At 47.6% G+C, this 12,691-nt stretch overlaps 1 protein-coding gene across 3 annotated transcripts in view; it reads left to right on the top strand.

Moving 5' to 3' along the window:
* slc4a11 (solute carrier family 4 member 11) overlaps positions 1-12,691 on the top strand; it is a 47,358-nt gene that overhangs the window by 29,511 nt on the left and 5,156 nt on the right. For all 3 annotated transcript variants that reach the window (XM_029828186.1, XM_029828172.1, XM_029828177.1), the window contains 10 exons: positions 1,124-1,333; positions 3,375-3,459; positions 4,741-4,866; positions 5,071-5,184; positions 6,042-6,174; positions 6,688-6,761; positions 9,453-9,681; positions 10,094-10,200; positions 11,296-11,461; positions 12,513-12,686. In XM_029828186.1, the coding sequence (XP_029684046.1) occupies positions 1,124-1,333; positions 3,375-3,459; positions 4,741-4,866; positions 5,071-5,184; positions 6,042-6,174; positions 6,688-6,761; positions 9,453-9,681; positions 10,094-10,200; positions 11,296-11,461; positions 12,513-12,686 (1,418 nt within the window). The remainder of the gene's footprint in view (positions 1-1,123; positions 1,334-3,374; positions 3,460-4,740; positions 4,867-5,070; positions 5,185-6,041; positions 6,175-6,687; positions 6,762-9,452; positions 9,682-10,093; positions 10,201-11,295; positions 11,462-12,512; positions 12,687-12,691) is intronic.

Below are 12,691 nucleotides of genomic sequence, written 5' to 3' on the forward strand. Positions count from 1 at the left end.
TCCTGTGTCCCGTCTCTCCTGATCGTCCCAACCTCTCCGTGTCCAACAACCCCCAGGGCTGTTGAACCTGACCAGCATCTGCTTCCACTTCCCATAACCCACCTGTGTTGCTCAGTGTGCCCGGCAGCGCCGAGCCCCAACTAAAGCAGCAGAGTGCTGCTCTGTGATGTGGGCTGGTTCTGTGAAGGTTGGTCTTGGTTTTAAATAAACCACATCTGACCTCCCGACTGCCGTGGAGAAGTGCTGAAATGCTTAGAAACAGGGGAGCAGCGAGGGCCTGGACGGCAGGTTGCTGGATGGATCATCCTGGCATTTCCTCCAGACATTCATGCTCTTTACACTTTGATTTCTTGTCCACTTAAAGACTGAAATGTCTCAGCGTGGACATGACAATGGCTCCTAATGACCGACTGCTCTCTTCCTCTGTTGTGGTGGCTTTTTTCTTGGCGGCGAGTGTAATTTCTGCCTCGCTCGTGTGAGTTTCTGACCTCGTTTTACGCAGCCGCCATTGGTGTTGACAGGCTGACACGACTCAGGCAGCAATTGAGGTGTATTGACGTTTTATTCAGTCAGGATTGTCAGCTTCTCCTCCACACTTCATCCGTCCAGCGGCGGGTCATCGGGTGATGCTGCAAAGATGAAATCAAGTCAGCCAAACTAAGAAAAAACAGACAGGTCGTCACAAACCTGCGAATAAAAGCCGACTAACTGCTGAAATTAGCCCCACGAAGACCCGGTTTCAGAGCTAGGACAGAGCGTGTCATTGTTAGCAGCGGGTCAACGGTGGTTTTCCTGTATCTCGGCTGGAAGCTGCTGTCCAGGTGAGACTGGAAACTCCTGAAGGTTGTCTGATCTGGACCTTCACGCTGCGTCCCAACCTTGAGACTAAAGACTAATGAATTTGTTTCCAGTGACACGTTCACGTCCTTCGCCGCTGTTGGAAAGCAGAACATCTTTTTTGTCAACGCCAATCTTCATTTCCCAACATGAGAACTATTTTAATTTCAAACAAAGTGGTATTTGGGTCGGCGAAGCGCCCAACACCGGCATTTCCTCCCCCTGGTATCAGTTTTCCTTCATTAAGTCACTTTAATGCTGAATTTAATGCTTTGTTACCCCCCAGAAAAGCACCAAGACGGCGATGGAGCTGGGCCGGACCTTCGCCACGCTCTTCTCTGATATCTCCTTCAGGCAGAAGCTGCTGGAGACAAAGACACAGGAGGAGTTTAAGGAGGCTCTGGTGTTCCAGAGGCACCAGCTGACGGCAACCAACCAGCAGCCCACCGCCCTGGGGAAGGAGGAGACCGACCCCCGCAGTCACAAACCTCTCAAGGTGGGCCCCCCCCGACTGTTCTGTTAGAGCCGAAGGGTTATGTGTGATTGTCTCGTGAAGCTCCGATCGTCTGCCTCAGTCCTCAGGTGGGACTTCAGGTGTGCTCCACCCCCCCACCCTCCCCCACCCTCCCCCTTCCCGTCTGACACTTTTCACCAGCTCATTCGTTTCTGTGCAGTAATAAATCTGCACATTGATTTACACATCTCAACCTTTTGATTATTCGCTTCCATTTCACCCCCACCTCCCCCACCACCTCCTCCTCCTCCTCCACCACCTCCTCCTCCCCCACCACCACCTCCTCCTTCCCCACCTCCCCCACCTCGCTCCCCCACTATGCTCGGCAGGCTGCAGTCTTCCATCTTTTCTCTCCCCCTAATCAATCAGTATCAACTCCTGCCAGGCCCCCTCAGTCGGTTAAGGACCCGGCATCTCTCACACTCCTGTCAGAGCTCTCCATCCTTTACACACACACACGCACACACACACGGACCAGGAGGCCTCTATTTGGTGGCCAGTGGCCAACATTTTGTATGAATGTTGTGGTTGACAGGCCAGGTGTGTGTGTGTGTGTGTGTGTGTGTGTGTGTGTGTCTTTATTGCAGAGGATTTTGTGAGGTGTTTATCCCTGGGCTTGTAAGGCTCAGTGCCACTCAGTGAAAGAGGGATGGATGAAGAACGATAGAAAGCAACAGAAACAGAGGGAGAAACAGGAAACAGTGACATCAAAGGGAGGGAAATCATGAAAGGACATCCGCCATTTCTGATTCCATCTACATTCACATCAAAATACATGAAAACACTTAAAATCAAGCCAAATGTAGACTCTTTTCCTGCTAGAGCAAACAGGTTGATGTTAATCTTTCTGAGCCAATAACACACACACACACACACACACACACACAATGATCAATGCCTCCAGGATATCCCACATTTTTTGGTGGTTTTCAGGTTTGATGATAGATTTATTTCCTACTCAAGGTGACATGTTTAAAAGATTTGGCTTTTGTTTGGTTTCAAATAAACTGCAGAATTCTGTGAAAAAATAAAACCAACTTACAAACAAGAGATTCAAAGCAAATCTTGAAACGGTAAATCCTCAAGCACAAACTCATAACATATTGGTGGACGTCTGCTAATTAAAAGGTTCAGTCACAAGACAGCTTTTATTGAATTTTTGCTATAGAAAATTAAAATGATTTTCAACATCCACAGTTCAACACGTGGTCACATGTCTGCCAGGATATGCTTAATTATGTAGTTGTGTGTTAAATTAAACACTGGCTTAATGGATAATTTACCCAATAACTCCATAACGTAATATAAAAGCTCATCTTGTAGGAGAAAAAAAGCCTGTTGAATCGTCATTTTTGAGTCTAAAAATACAGCAAATCTTCCATCCTTGCTGCCATCCCTCCCTCATTTTTCATCCTTCTATTTATTAAATGCACGTCTAAGTGCAGTCCCGCTGATCTGCTTACTGTGTGTATAGATTAGAGATGCAATTGGAGCTCTTCGAGGAAAATCTTTTTCAATTTGATGAATTAAATCCACTTTCACAAAGCCTGCTGTGTCTCTGAATCATTAAATGGGAAGTTTTTAACCTTAATGTGCCGGACAGGACGGAGAACATACAAGTTCAGGCAGCATTTCTAGGAGGAATGCCAACATTTAATTGCTTAAAAGATGAAATGAACTGATCAACAAAAAAACCCGCCAACCTCCATATTGTTAAAATCTGGTTTAGAGTTTAGTTGAAGGATGGGTGATTTCCTGGAATTTGGTTCTTAATTTGTGAAAAAATGGGGAAAAATGCTTTAAAAATGTAAAGTCAAGTTAATTAAACATAAAAAATTACAGCCTCAAATTTCAGCTCCTGTGTTTTCGATAAAGTTAATTAAAAATAGATTGTCGGTGAAATATGCTCCTGTTGTTACCGCCTTGTCCTGTAGAGGGCGCACCAGCACATGTGCGACCCTGTTCTGCTGCAGGGGCCGTATCCCCCCCGCTGAAAATCTCACCTTTTCCCTTCTGTCTGCAGTGCAAAGATTTCTTCAAGGCCGGCCGGGGGATTTACGAGGACCTGTGCCGCCGGCTGCCTTTCTACCCCTCTGACTTCACAGATGGTACGCTCCACGGCGACTTGAAGCTGAATCATCCACCTTATTATGCCACAGCAGGGGGCCACTGACAGTTCCTCATTTGTCTGTCACCTTCAGCCTCAGTTCCATCGGTGCAGCATCTGCGCCACTCCTAGGGCGGCCTCCCCTTAAAACCACAGTCTCTCACCTCTCCGTAGTTTCCCGGATTTCCCTTGTTGGGAACGTGTAGTTTAACAGATTGGTGGTTTTATCAACGACTAAGATTGTTATCATGAGTAAAATGTCTAAATATAGAGCATTAGGAATATTTCATGTTTTAAAAAAATAACTGTTAACACTCGCTGCCATTGGAATGTCTCACATTTTGCATTAAATATCGCCCCTTAGTGGTGGACCTCAGTATTGGTACAAGCCCCTCCTATCCATTTAACAAATATGCTAATAATAGTGTCCAGGGATGGTTTGTATCTTCGTATGTGATAATTTGTCAGTTTAATTAAATGTAATCAACTGTTGCTGCGCATATCTGCACCACCACTAGTTGGCAGCCTTCACAGCCCCAAAATTAGGAGGAAGTCTGACAGACAACTGACAACAGTCTGTCTTGTTTTGACGGGTCATTTCTATAACAGCTGTTGCACAAATCTTTTTTTTTTAAGTTTTTATTCTTGGGGACCTTGTTAAGTCAGCGTCCTCCCGCTGCTGCACATCAGCTTCTTCTGCTTCAAAAACTCAGCAGAGCTGTCGTCTTTCCCCCAGGTTATTTTTCCTTTTTGGGACAGGAAAAGGAATTCATGTGAGTTTCAAGAAAACCCCTGATTGTTTCAGAGGGATTAGAGTAACCTAATGAGAGCTTTAGAACAGATGCGGTTAACCTTGATTTGTAAAATAGAGCAGCATCAAGTGCTTCTGCCCTCCCGCTGGAGCCTCCTCGCTGCCTGCTCCCTTTCAGTCTTCTCTCCTTTGCTAATATCTCGACACTCGCTGAGCTGTAACCAAATCAAGACATTTCAGTCTCGTGAACGTCATCGGATAACGATCATCTGATGAAGGTCACAAGACCGAAATCACTCTGATCACATTAGAGCCCAATTAGAGTGTTTTATTCCAAAACCAGTTATCCATCATCTGGATAAAAGAGATCAGTCTCCCCACAAAATGATGGATGGATCCAAACTTTCTGAAATTACTTTTAGATTTTGAAGAGCGCGAGCCCCCCGGGACGGTTTCAGCGCGCCGTGTGACGGGGAGCAGAGAACCTGGGGCTGTTTCCAGATCAAAGTGTGACTGTTCTGTCCCCGTCAGGTATCGTTGGCAGTAATAAAACCCTGCTGAAGTACATGACCACGGCCATCTTCCTCTACATCGCCATCCTCCTCCCCGCCATCGCTTTCGGTTCCCTGAATGACGAGAGCACGCGTGGCGAGATCGGTAAGAGAGAACAAACGTTAAACATTCAAACTAGAAGGCTGAAGTATCTTGGCAGAGCTCCAGTTTGGGGCCGGCAGAGGTCATGTGATTTAGGGTCCTGCAAGGACATTTGTTGAAGAAGGGACACGGCACAATAACATTCCTGGTCTGGACGTTAATGAGAGCGCCCTCCTGAGTTTCCCCTGCGTGCGTCCTCTCTTCCAGATGTCCGGAAGACCATCATCGGTCAGAGCATTGGGGGGGTCATCTACTCGCTATTCGCCGGCTCTCCTCTGGTCATCCCTTTGACCACCGCCCCTCTGGCCATCTTCATCAGCGGTACGTGTCTCCCCCTTGGCAGCGGCGCCCCGTCTGCCCCGCCTTCACCGCTGTCGGAGCGTTTGAGCGCACGTTCGCCCCAAATCTGTGTTCCTGGTGCAGCCCGGCAGGAAAAGCTTTGTTTGTGTTTTTCAGTAATGAAGAAAACGGCTTTGTTTGTGCCTGGCTCCTGTTACGCAACAGTCGCTCTCAGCAGAGACGTGCACCAACACGTGCACACCAAACTTTAGATTCACTTCAGACACAACAGCAGCGTTCTGTGTGCAGGACGTTAAACGATCCCGATGTTCTGGCGGTGGAGGTTGGGGCGTCGGCGGGGACGCCGGTGCCACGCTGTAGTTTCAGAACCGGGCTCACGCTGGAGCCATCTTTGAAGTAAATGGGTTAGATCTGTGCTTAGCACGTCCTCGTGGGGGTAATTACACCACGTTTCCAGCAGCCCGTCTGAGCAGAACAATGGGCTGTTTGTGCAGATGCAAATCATCTCTGATCTGTTTAAAATTACAGCTGAACTGGGACGGTTTGGGTTTATGCTCTTCTTTTTATCTTTAAATAAAGTGTGTGTGTGTTTATCAGGACAAAAAGCTGATCAATGCTGTTTGTTATTAACCCAGTTTGCTTTTGTGTATCGATTGAATTAACATTGATCGGTCTTTGTCAGTTTGTTTGCTCATCGTGTTAAAAGTCCCAAGCAGACTTAATTGGATTCTGATGGAACTTGAAAAAGACTTTTCTAGACTCTGAAGTTTTCCTGACAAACCTGACAAAACCCTAGACGTTCCTCTGGTGGTGACTCGTGTCATCAGTGGTGGTTTCATAATGCTGGTGTGTGTTGTTGTGCACGTCCAACATCGCAGTGATCCGAGGAATCTGCGACGACTATAACCTGGACTTTCCAGCCTTCTACGCCTGCATCGGTCTGTGGAACTGCCTGTTCCTCATCCTGGGAGGGATCTTCAATGTCAGCCTGCTCATGAAGCTCTTCAAAAGGTATTTCTCATTAACGCAGGTCACTTCAACACGTCTGAGTGGCTCCGTGCTACTGAACGGGATGATTATCCCGCTTTGTCCTCATCTCTTCCTCTGTGGGGCTGCTGGGAAATTAGCCTGAATAAAAGCCATTTGGATCCAAACTGGCCGGGTCCAGTCAGGGAGCGCGTGGTAGCTTACAACACTTCATCGTCCACAGCGTGGTTCCTAATGCACACAATTGATTTTGGATCTGTGGAAATGGGTTTGAAGGAACCGGTCTGATGCGCAGAATAAAACAGGAATGTGCAGCCAACATGATGAGGATGCTTTTGATGAGCATTTTATTCAGGAACTGGGCGAACACGAGGTCACCACCCAACAAAACATCAGCCACACGGGACAAACCTGCCTTTGAAATTTACCCGTCAGCGTTTTCATCTCTATAAACTGAGAATCCAGTCAAACCTTTATTTATAAATCATATTTAAAAAGATGTTTTCAACAGCTGAATGAATGTTTGATGCTCTTCAGGTCAACGGAGGAGGTCATCGCCTTGTTCATCTCCATCGCCTTTGTGGTGGACGCGGTGAAAGGCACAATCAAAAGTAAGATGCTTCCTCATCTGCATCACCGATTACACCTCACCATCACCGATTACACCTCACCATCACCGATTACACCTCACCATCACCGATTACACCTCACCATCACTGATTACACCTCACCATCACTGATTACACCACCTCACCATCACTGATTACACCACCTCCATCACTGATTAACACCTCACCATCACTGATTACACCCTCACCATCACTGATTACACCACCTCACCATCACTGATTACACCACCTCACCATCACTGATTAACATAATACCATCACTGATTACACCTCACCATCACTGATTACACCACCTCACCATCACTGATTACACCACCTCACCATCACTGATTACACCTCACCATCACCGATTACACCACCTCACCATCACTGATTACACCACCTCACCATCACTGATTACACCTCACCATCACTGATTACACCTCACCATCACTGATTACACCACCTCACCATCACTGATTACACCTCACCATCACTGATTACCACCTCACCATCACCTGATTACACCACCTCACCATCACTGATTACACCACCTCACCATCACTGATTACACCTCACCATCACTGATTACACCTCACCATCACTGATTACACCACCTCACCATCACTGATTACACCTCACCATCACTGATTACACCACCTCACCATCACTGATTACACCTCACCATCACTGATTACACCACCTCACCATCACTGATTACACACCTCACCATCACTGATTACACCACCTCACCATCACTGATTACACAACCCATCACCATCACTGATTACAAACCACCCTCACCATCACTGATTACACCCCTCACCATCACTGATTACACCTCACCACCTCACTGATTACACCTCACCATCACTGATTACAAACCACCTCACCATCACTGATTACACCTCACCATCACTGATTACACCACCTCACCATCACTGATTAGACCCTCACCATCACGATTACACCACCTCACCATCACTGATTAAACCACCTCACCATCACTGATTACACCTCACCATCACTGATTACCACCTCCATCCACACTGATTACACCCTCACCATCACTGATTACACCACCTCACCATCACCGATTACACCACCTCACCATCACTGATTACACCTCACCATCACCGATTACACCACCTCACCATCACCGATTACACCACCTCACCATCACCGATTACACCACCTCACCATCACTGATTACACCTCACCATCACTGATTACACCACCTCACCATCACTGATTATACCACCTCACCATCACTGATTACACCTCACCATCACTGATTACACCTCACCATCACTGATTACACCTCACCATCACTGATTACACCACCTCACCATCACTGATTACACCACCTCACCATCACTGATTACACCACCTCACCATCACTGATTACACCACCTCACCATCACTGATTACACCACCTCACCATCACTGATTACACCACCTCACCATCACGGATTACACCACCTCACCATCACTGATTACACCTCACCATCACTGATTACACCACCTCACCATCACTGATTACACCACCTCACCATCAAATATTTCAAGTCCGTGACTAAAGTCGTCTCAGTGTTTAAATGGATTAAATTGTCAGTAATTAATTCCCCCCTCGACTGAAGAACCCCCTCTTGTGGTAAGAGCTCTCATCCTGACGTCGGCAGTGTTGGGATCACAATAATCAAAACAATCCTGTGAATTTTCTATAAATTTGAGCAGTTGTCATAGTAACCGTGAGCCTTATGTGGAGTATTTATTAAATCTGATAGTTGCTCGGCTTGGTCAGCTAAGCTGAGGGGGATATTATCTTATGTAGCCCCTAATTAATCAGCTCAGCCGTCAGGCCTGCAGCTATATTCCACTAACTCTGTCTGTTATTCATCCTTTGTTACTGTGTCATAAATATTCCACCAAACTTTATATCTAAGTAATGAGCAAGTGGCAGCAGGAAGCAGTTCATTTCCCAGTGCAGCGTCGCTTCTGTTTGAAAATGCCAGTGCCGTTATTACCCTCATCCAAAATCTGCCACCGCGCCACAGTCTGTCCGCTCTCACGTGCTAACTTTCTTCTGGTTCCGTGACAGATATGTCAGACTCAGCTTTCTGGGTCAAACTGGTCCCAAACTGGTCTCCATTCCAGCTCGGAACTTCAGAATATGTGTTAATCGGACTTTAAATTGGCTTCAGACAAGAAATGTGATTTCCTTCACTAGATTTTCGCCAGGTGTGTGTGTGTGTGTGCGTGTGTGTGTGTGTGTGTGTGTGTGTGATGTCACCTTTATGAGCCTCTCTGCTCCGGCATCTCTTCCGTTGGTGTTTTACTGTCGTCTCTGCTCACTGCAGCATGAACATAAGGAGCTTTAAGCTGCTGTATGAGTTACAAATTCATCTGCAGGATTTTTGGATTAAACCGTCAACAGAGCCAATATTTTTGTTCTTCATCCTGTTTGTTCAGTTGTAAACTGAAGTGATGAGCAGCAGAGCAACGTGTCGTCGTTCTCATCTCCACTAAGAGAGAACAGGGTGTTTTTTCAGGTATTCGGTATCAAACTTGCGTTTCAGATCGTATTTATTATTCATGGACAAGATCTCCAGAAGAAAAAACATGTTTTATTTAAAAAAACACTGTGCTTCTCTGCCAGGTTTCTGTTCCTGATCATCACGTTTGTATTTTCAGTCTTCGACAAGTATTACCACCCCCCGACGCTGGCCAACGGCAGCTACGACTACTTCCCTCAGAGCAAGTTGCTGCTGACGGGAAACAAGAGCGAGGCGGCGGGTGGCCTGGCGCTCGGCATCCTGCCGGAGTCCTTCATCCACTGCACCCGCGAGCGGCCCCTCCTCTGCCTGCTGCTGATGCTCGGGACGTTATGGATGGGCTACACCCTCTACCAATTCAAGAGGAGGTAATGTGCAGCACCGCCGCAGCTCTGCAGCACTCTGAAGATAGATCACCAGAGGAGCTTAAATCCCATTTGGGGGGGAATGTTGGGCCCGTTTGGACCAAATCTGCTGAGTCGTTCTTCAGGAGTGACACAGCTGGGAGGAAAGAGCTCCTTTTTCCTGTCAAAGCTTCTGCTCCAGCCTGTGATTTAATAAGCATTAATATTCCACTTCTGATTGCTCCCAGTAATCAAATCAGCCTCAAATCCGGATTCAATTGTGTACGCGGAGGGCGGACAGAGCTGCTTAAGTGGTGTCGGGATTGCAGCCTTTGTCCTTGTCTTGTGCACACTAATTGTATTCCTGTATTATTGGTCTCTCCCCACTTAAAACCACCTCTCTCTCCCTCTCTCCATGTCTCTCTCTCTCTCTTAGTCCGTTCCTGCACGCTAAAGTCAGGGAGGTGCTGTCAGACTGCGCCCTGCCCATCTCAGTGCTGCTCTTCTCCTTCATCGGCTCCTACCTGTTCAGCGACATTGAACGTCAGTACCACTCGCGGCTTCGCCCATAAACTGTAAACAAGTGTAAAAGCGTGCGTGCACGTGGGTCTTTTCTGCTGCCGTGTGAGTGCAAAGTCCAGAATTCTGCACACCCACGCTGAAACTCAGAGGTTTGTCAATATGAGCTTCATGTGGATGATCAATTTTATCGACGGGGGGCTTAAACTTGACCTGCAGATGAAGGTGGTGAGGGAAACGTAGGAGAATATCAGCTGCCAATTTCAACATTTAGGCAGCAGCTTCCAGAGAAACAACTGTCAGGTTCGGTTCAGAAATTCTCCTTTTGCATCAGTATTCATGCAGCAGGATCTCAGTCAAGTCGCAGCTCCGGCTAATTCCTAATGCTTTGTTGTTGCAATTAGGGACAAACTGCAGCAACGTGGTTGCTGCTGAATGCATTTAAGATGCTTGTTGTTATGATCAGCTTTCTAATGGAAACGGGCCTCAGGAGAGGTGTCTCAGAGTCACGTGGTTGACATGGAACCGCAGGAAAAGCTGCCGCAGCGCTTGTTGTGTTGTGACAGGGTTATTTACGCTTTAGCTCCCGACAGGTTAGGAATTACAGCCGATGCTTCCAGGACAGCCAGGTCTCCCTTATTTGTTGTGTTTAATTAAAGCACACCGGGGAGCCTGGCCGTTCCATCCTCTGCTGTTTGGCATCAGTTCGAAGCTCCGTTCATCACTGGCGGAGCAGCAGCTGCTCTCCAGAGGTCGGCACAGAAAAGCAGAGGAGCCAAACCCTCCCGTGAATTTACATTTAAGTGCTCGGCCAATTTTCCCTTCCTTCGCAGACAATAAGTCATAAGATAATAGAGCCATTTTTGCATTGTCATTTCTGCTAAATTTAACCGAAGGCGCTTAATTCTGCGGAAAACATGAAATATTCAGTGTCTGAAAAAACACCCAGGTATAAAAAAAAGACAACGTTTGAGCGATAGAAAGACAGATTATATTTCAAACAAATATAATTCCGGCGCCGTCTGATTCTGCTTCACTAAATCACCGTCTCGTTTTGGCCCCAAATGTCTGAAAAGTTGAAACAAAGTCAAACCTAAACTTTTGTGTTTGTGCCCACAGTTCCAGTCTTCAAAGTTCACGACCGACCCACCTTCAACGTGGCTCCGTTTGAGCGCCTGTCGGCCCTGAACATCCTCAGCGCCATGGGCCTGGGCTTCCTGCTGGCCCTCCTCATCTTCATCGACCAGAACATCGTTGTCTCGCTGACCAACGCGCCAGAAAACAGGCCAGTCTCCTCTCACGTAACACAAATGAAGCCCAGAGATCTGCTGGTTAACTGGGCTGGAAACTGCACGTTTGGGCCGCCTTTCCAGCCAGAACTGGTCCTCAGGATTTACACTGAACCGTTGCAATAATGGAAAAGTGATGGTGCCACATGGTTGAACCTCAGTATATTCATTCAACTGAGATGGAGTTAAGGCGGCAGACGGCGTTCGAGCACTCGCTGCCCGCTGGGCCGGTTTCAGCGGCGCCTCAGAGGAGCCTTTGATCACTGCGGCTTCTGAAGCTTGATCGTCAGATTCAAATCATCTGTATTTAGTCAGATATCATAATAATAATAATAGCTTAGGTTTGCTGGACTGGTGTGAATCACCAGTGTGAGCTGATCCCAGCGTGCTCGCTCGCGCGCGCTTGTGTGTGTGTGTGTGTGTTGCTCTTTAAAATCAGGTTATCCTGCAGGTAGCGTGAGGCCTTTTATCAGGGAATCCTCCCCTTCCTGTCAGCTGTCATCTGTTCGCAGCTCCTCCTGCTCTCCGTGGGGTTCCGACCCTCTTCTGGAACGCTCCCAACGCAGGCTGAGAGCAGGCAGAACAGTCGCTCCGCTGACGTGACGCTGCGGCAGCACACACACACACACACACACACGTGCGTGGCAGTGATCCCTCACTAATGATGTGTGGCGCTTTACAGGTCGCAGCCGTCCTTTTGATGAGAAGTTAGCCAAATGTCAGGCCAGGCCTATGATGTCATCATCAGTGACATATTGATTTCATGCTTTACATCCTATGGAAGCACGAGACAACACACACATCCTGCACGTGGATTTTTCCATGTGTGTGTGTGTGTGGGATGGAAGGAAAATATTTGAGAGTTTGTTCAGTTTGTGTTAAGAGCAGCACTAACCTGAGGAGAGCGCTGCCCTTTGAGTGTGTGAGTGCACCCTCTGATACGCGCTGCTCGGTGTGTGTGTGTGTGTGAGTGTGTGTGAGTGAGTGAGTGTGTGTGAGTGAGTGAGTGTTGCTGTGATTTATAGTGCTGCTCTTGTTGCTCCTCAGGCTGCTGAAGGGCACGGCGTATCACTGGGACCTGATGCTCTCCGGTCTCATTAACATACTGATGTCGGTGCTGGGGTTGCCCTGGATGCACGCCGCCTTCCCTCACTCCACCCTTCACGTGCGCCAGCTGGCTTTTGTGGAGCAGCGCGTGGAGGGGGGGCACCTTTATGAGACGTGAG

The sequence above is a fragment of the Takifugu rubripes genome, chromosome 2 (assembly GCF_901000725.2).
Source record: "Takifugu rubripes chromosome 2, fTakRub1.2, whole genome shotgun sequence".
Classification (NCBI taxonomy): domain Eukaryota; kingdom Metazoa; phylum Chordata; class Actinopteri; order Tetraodontiformes; family Tetraodontidae; genus Takifugu; species Takifugu rubripes.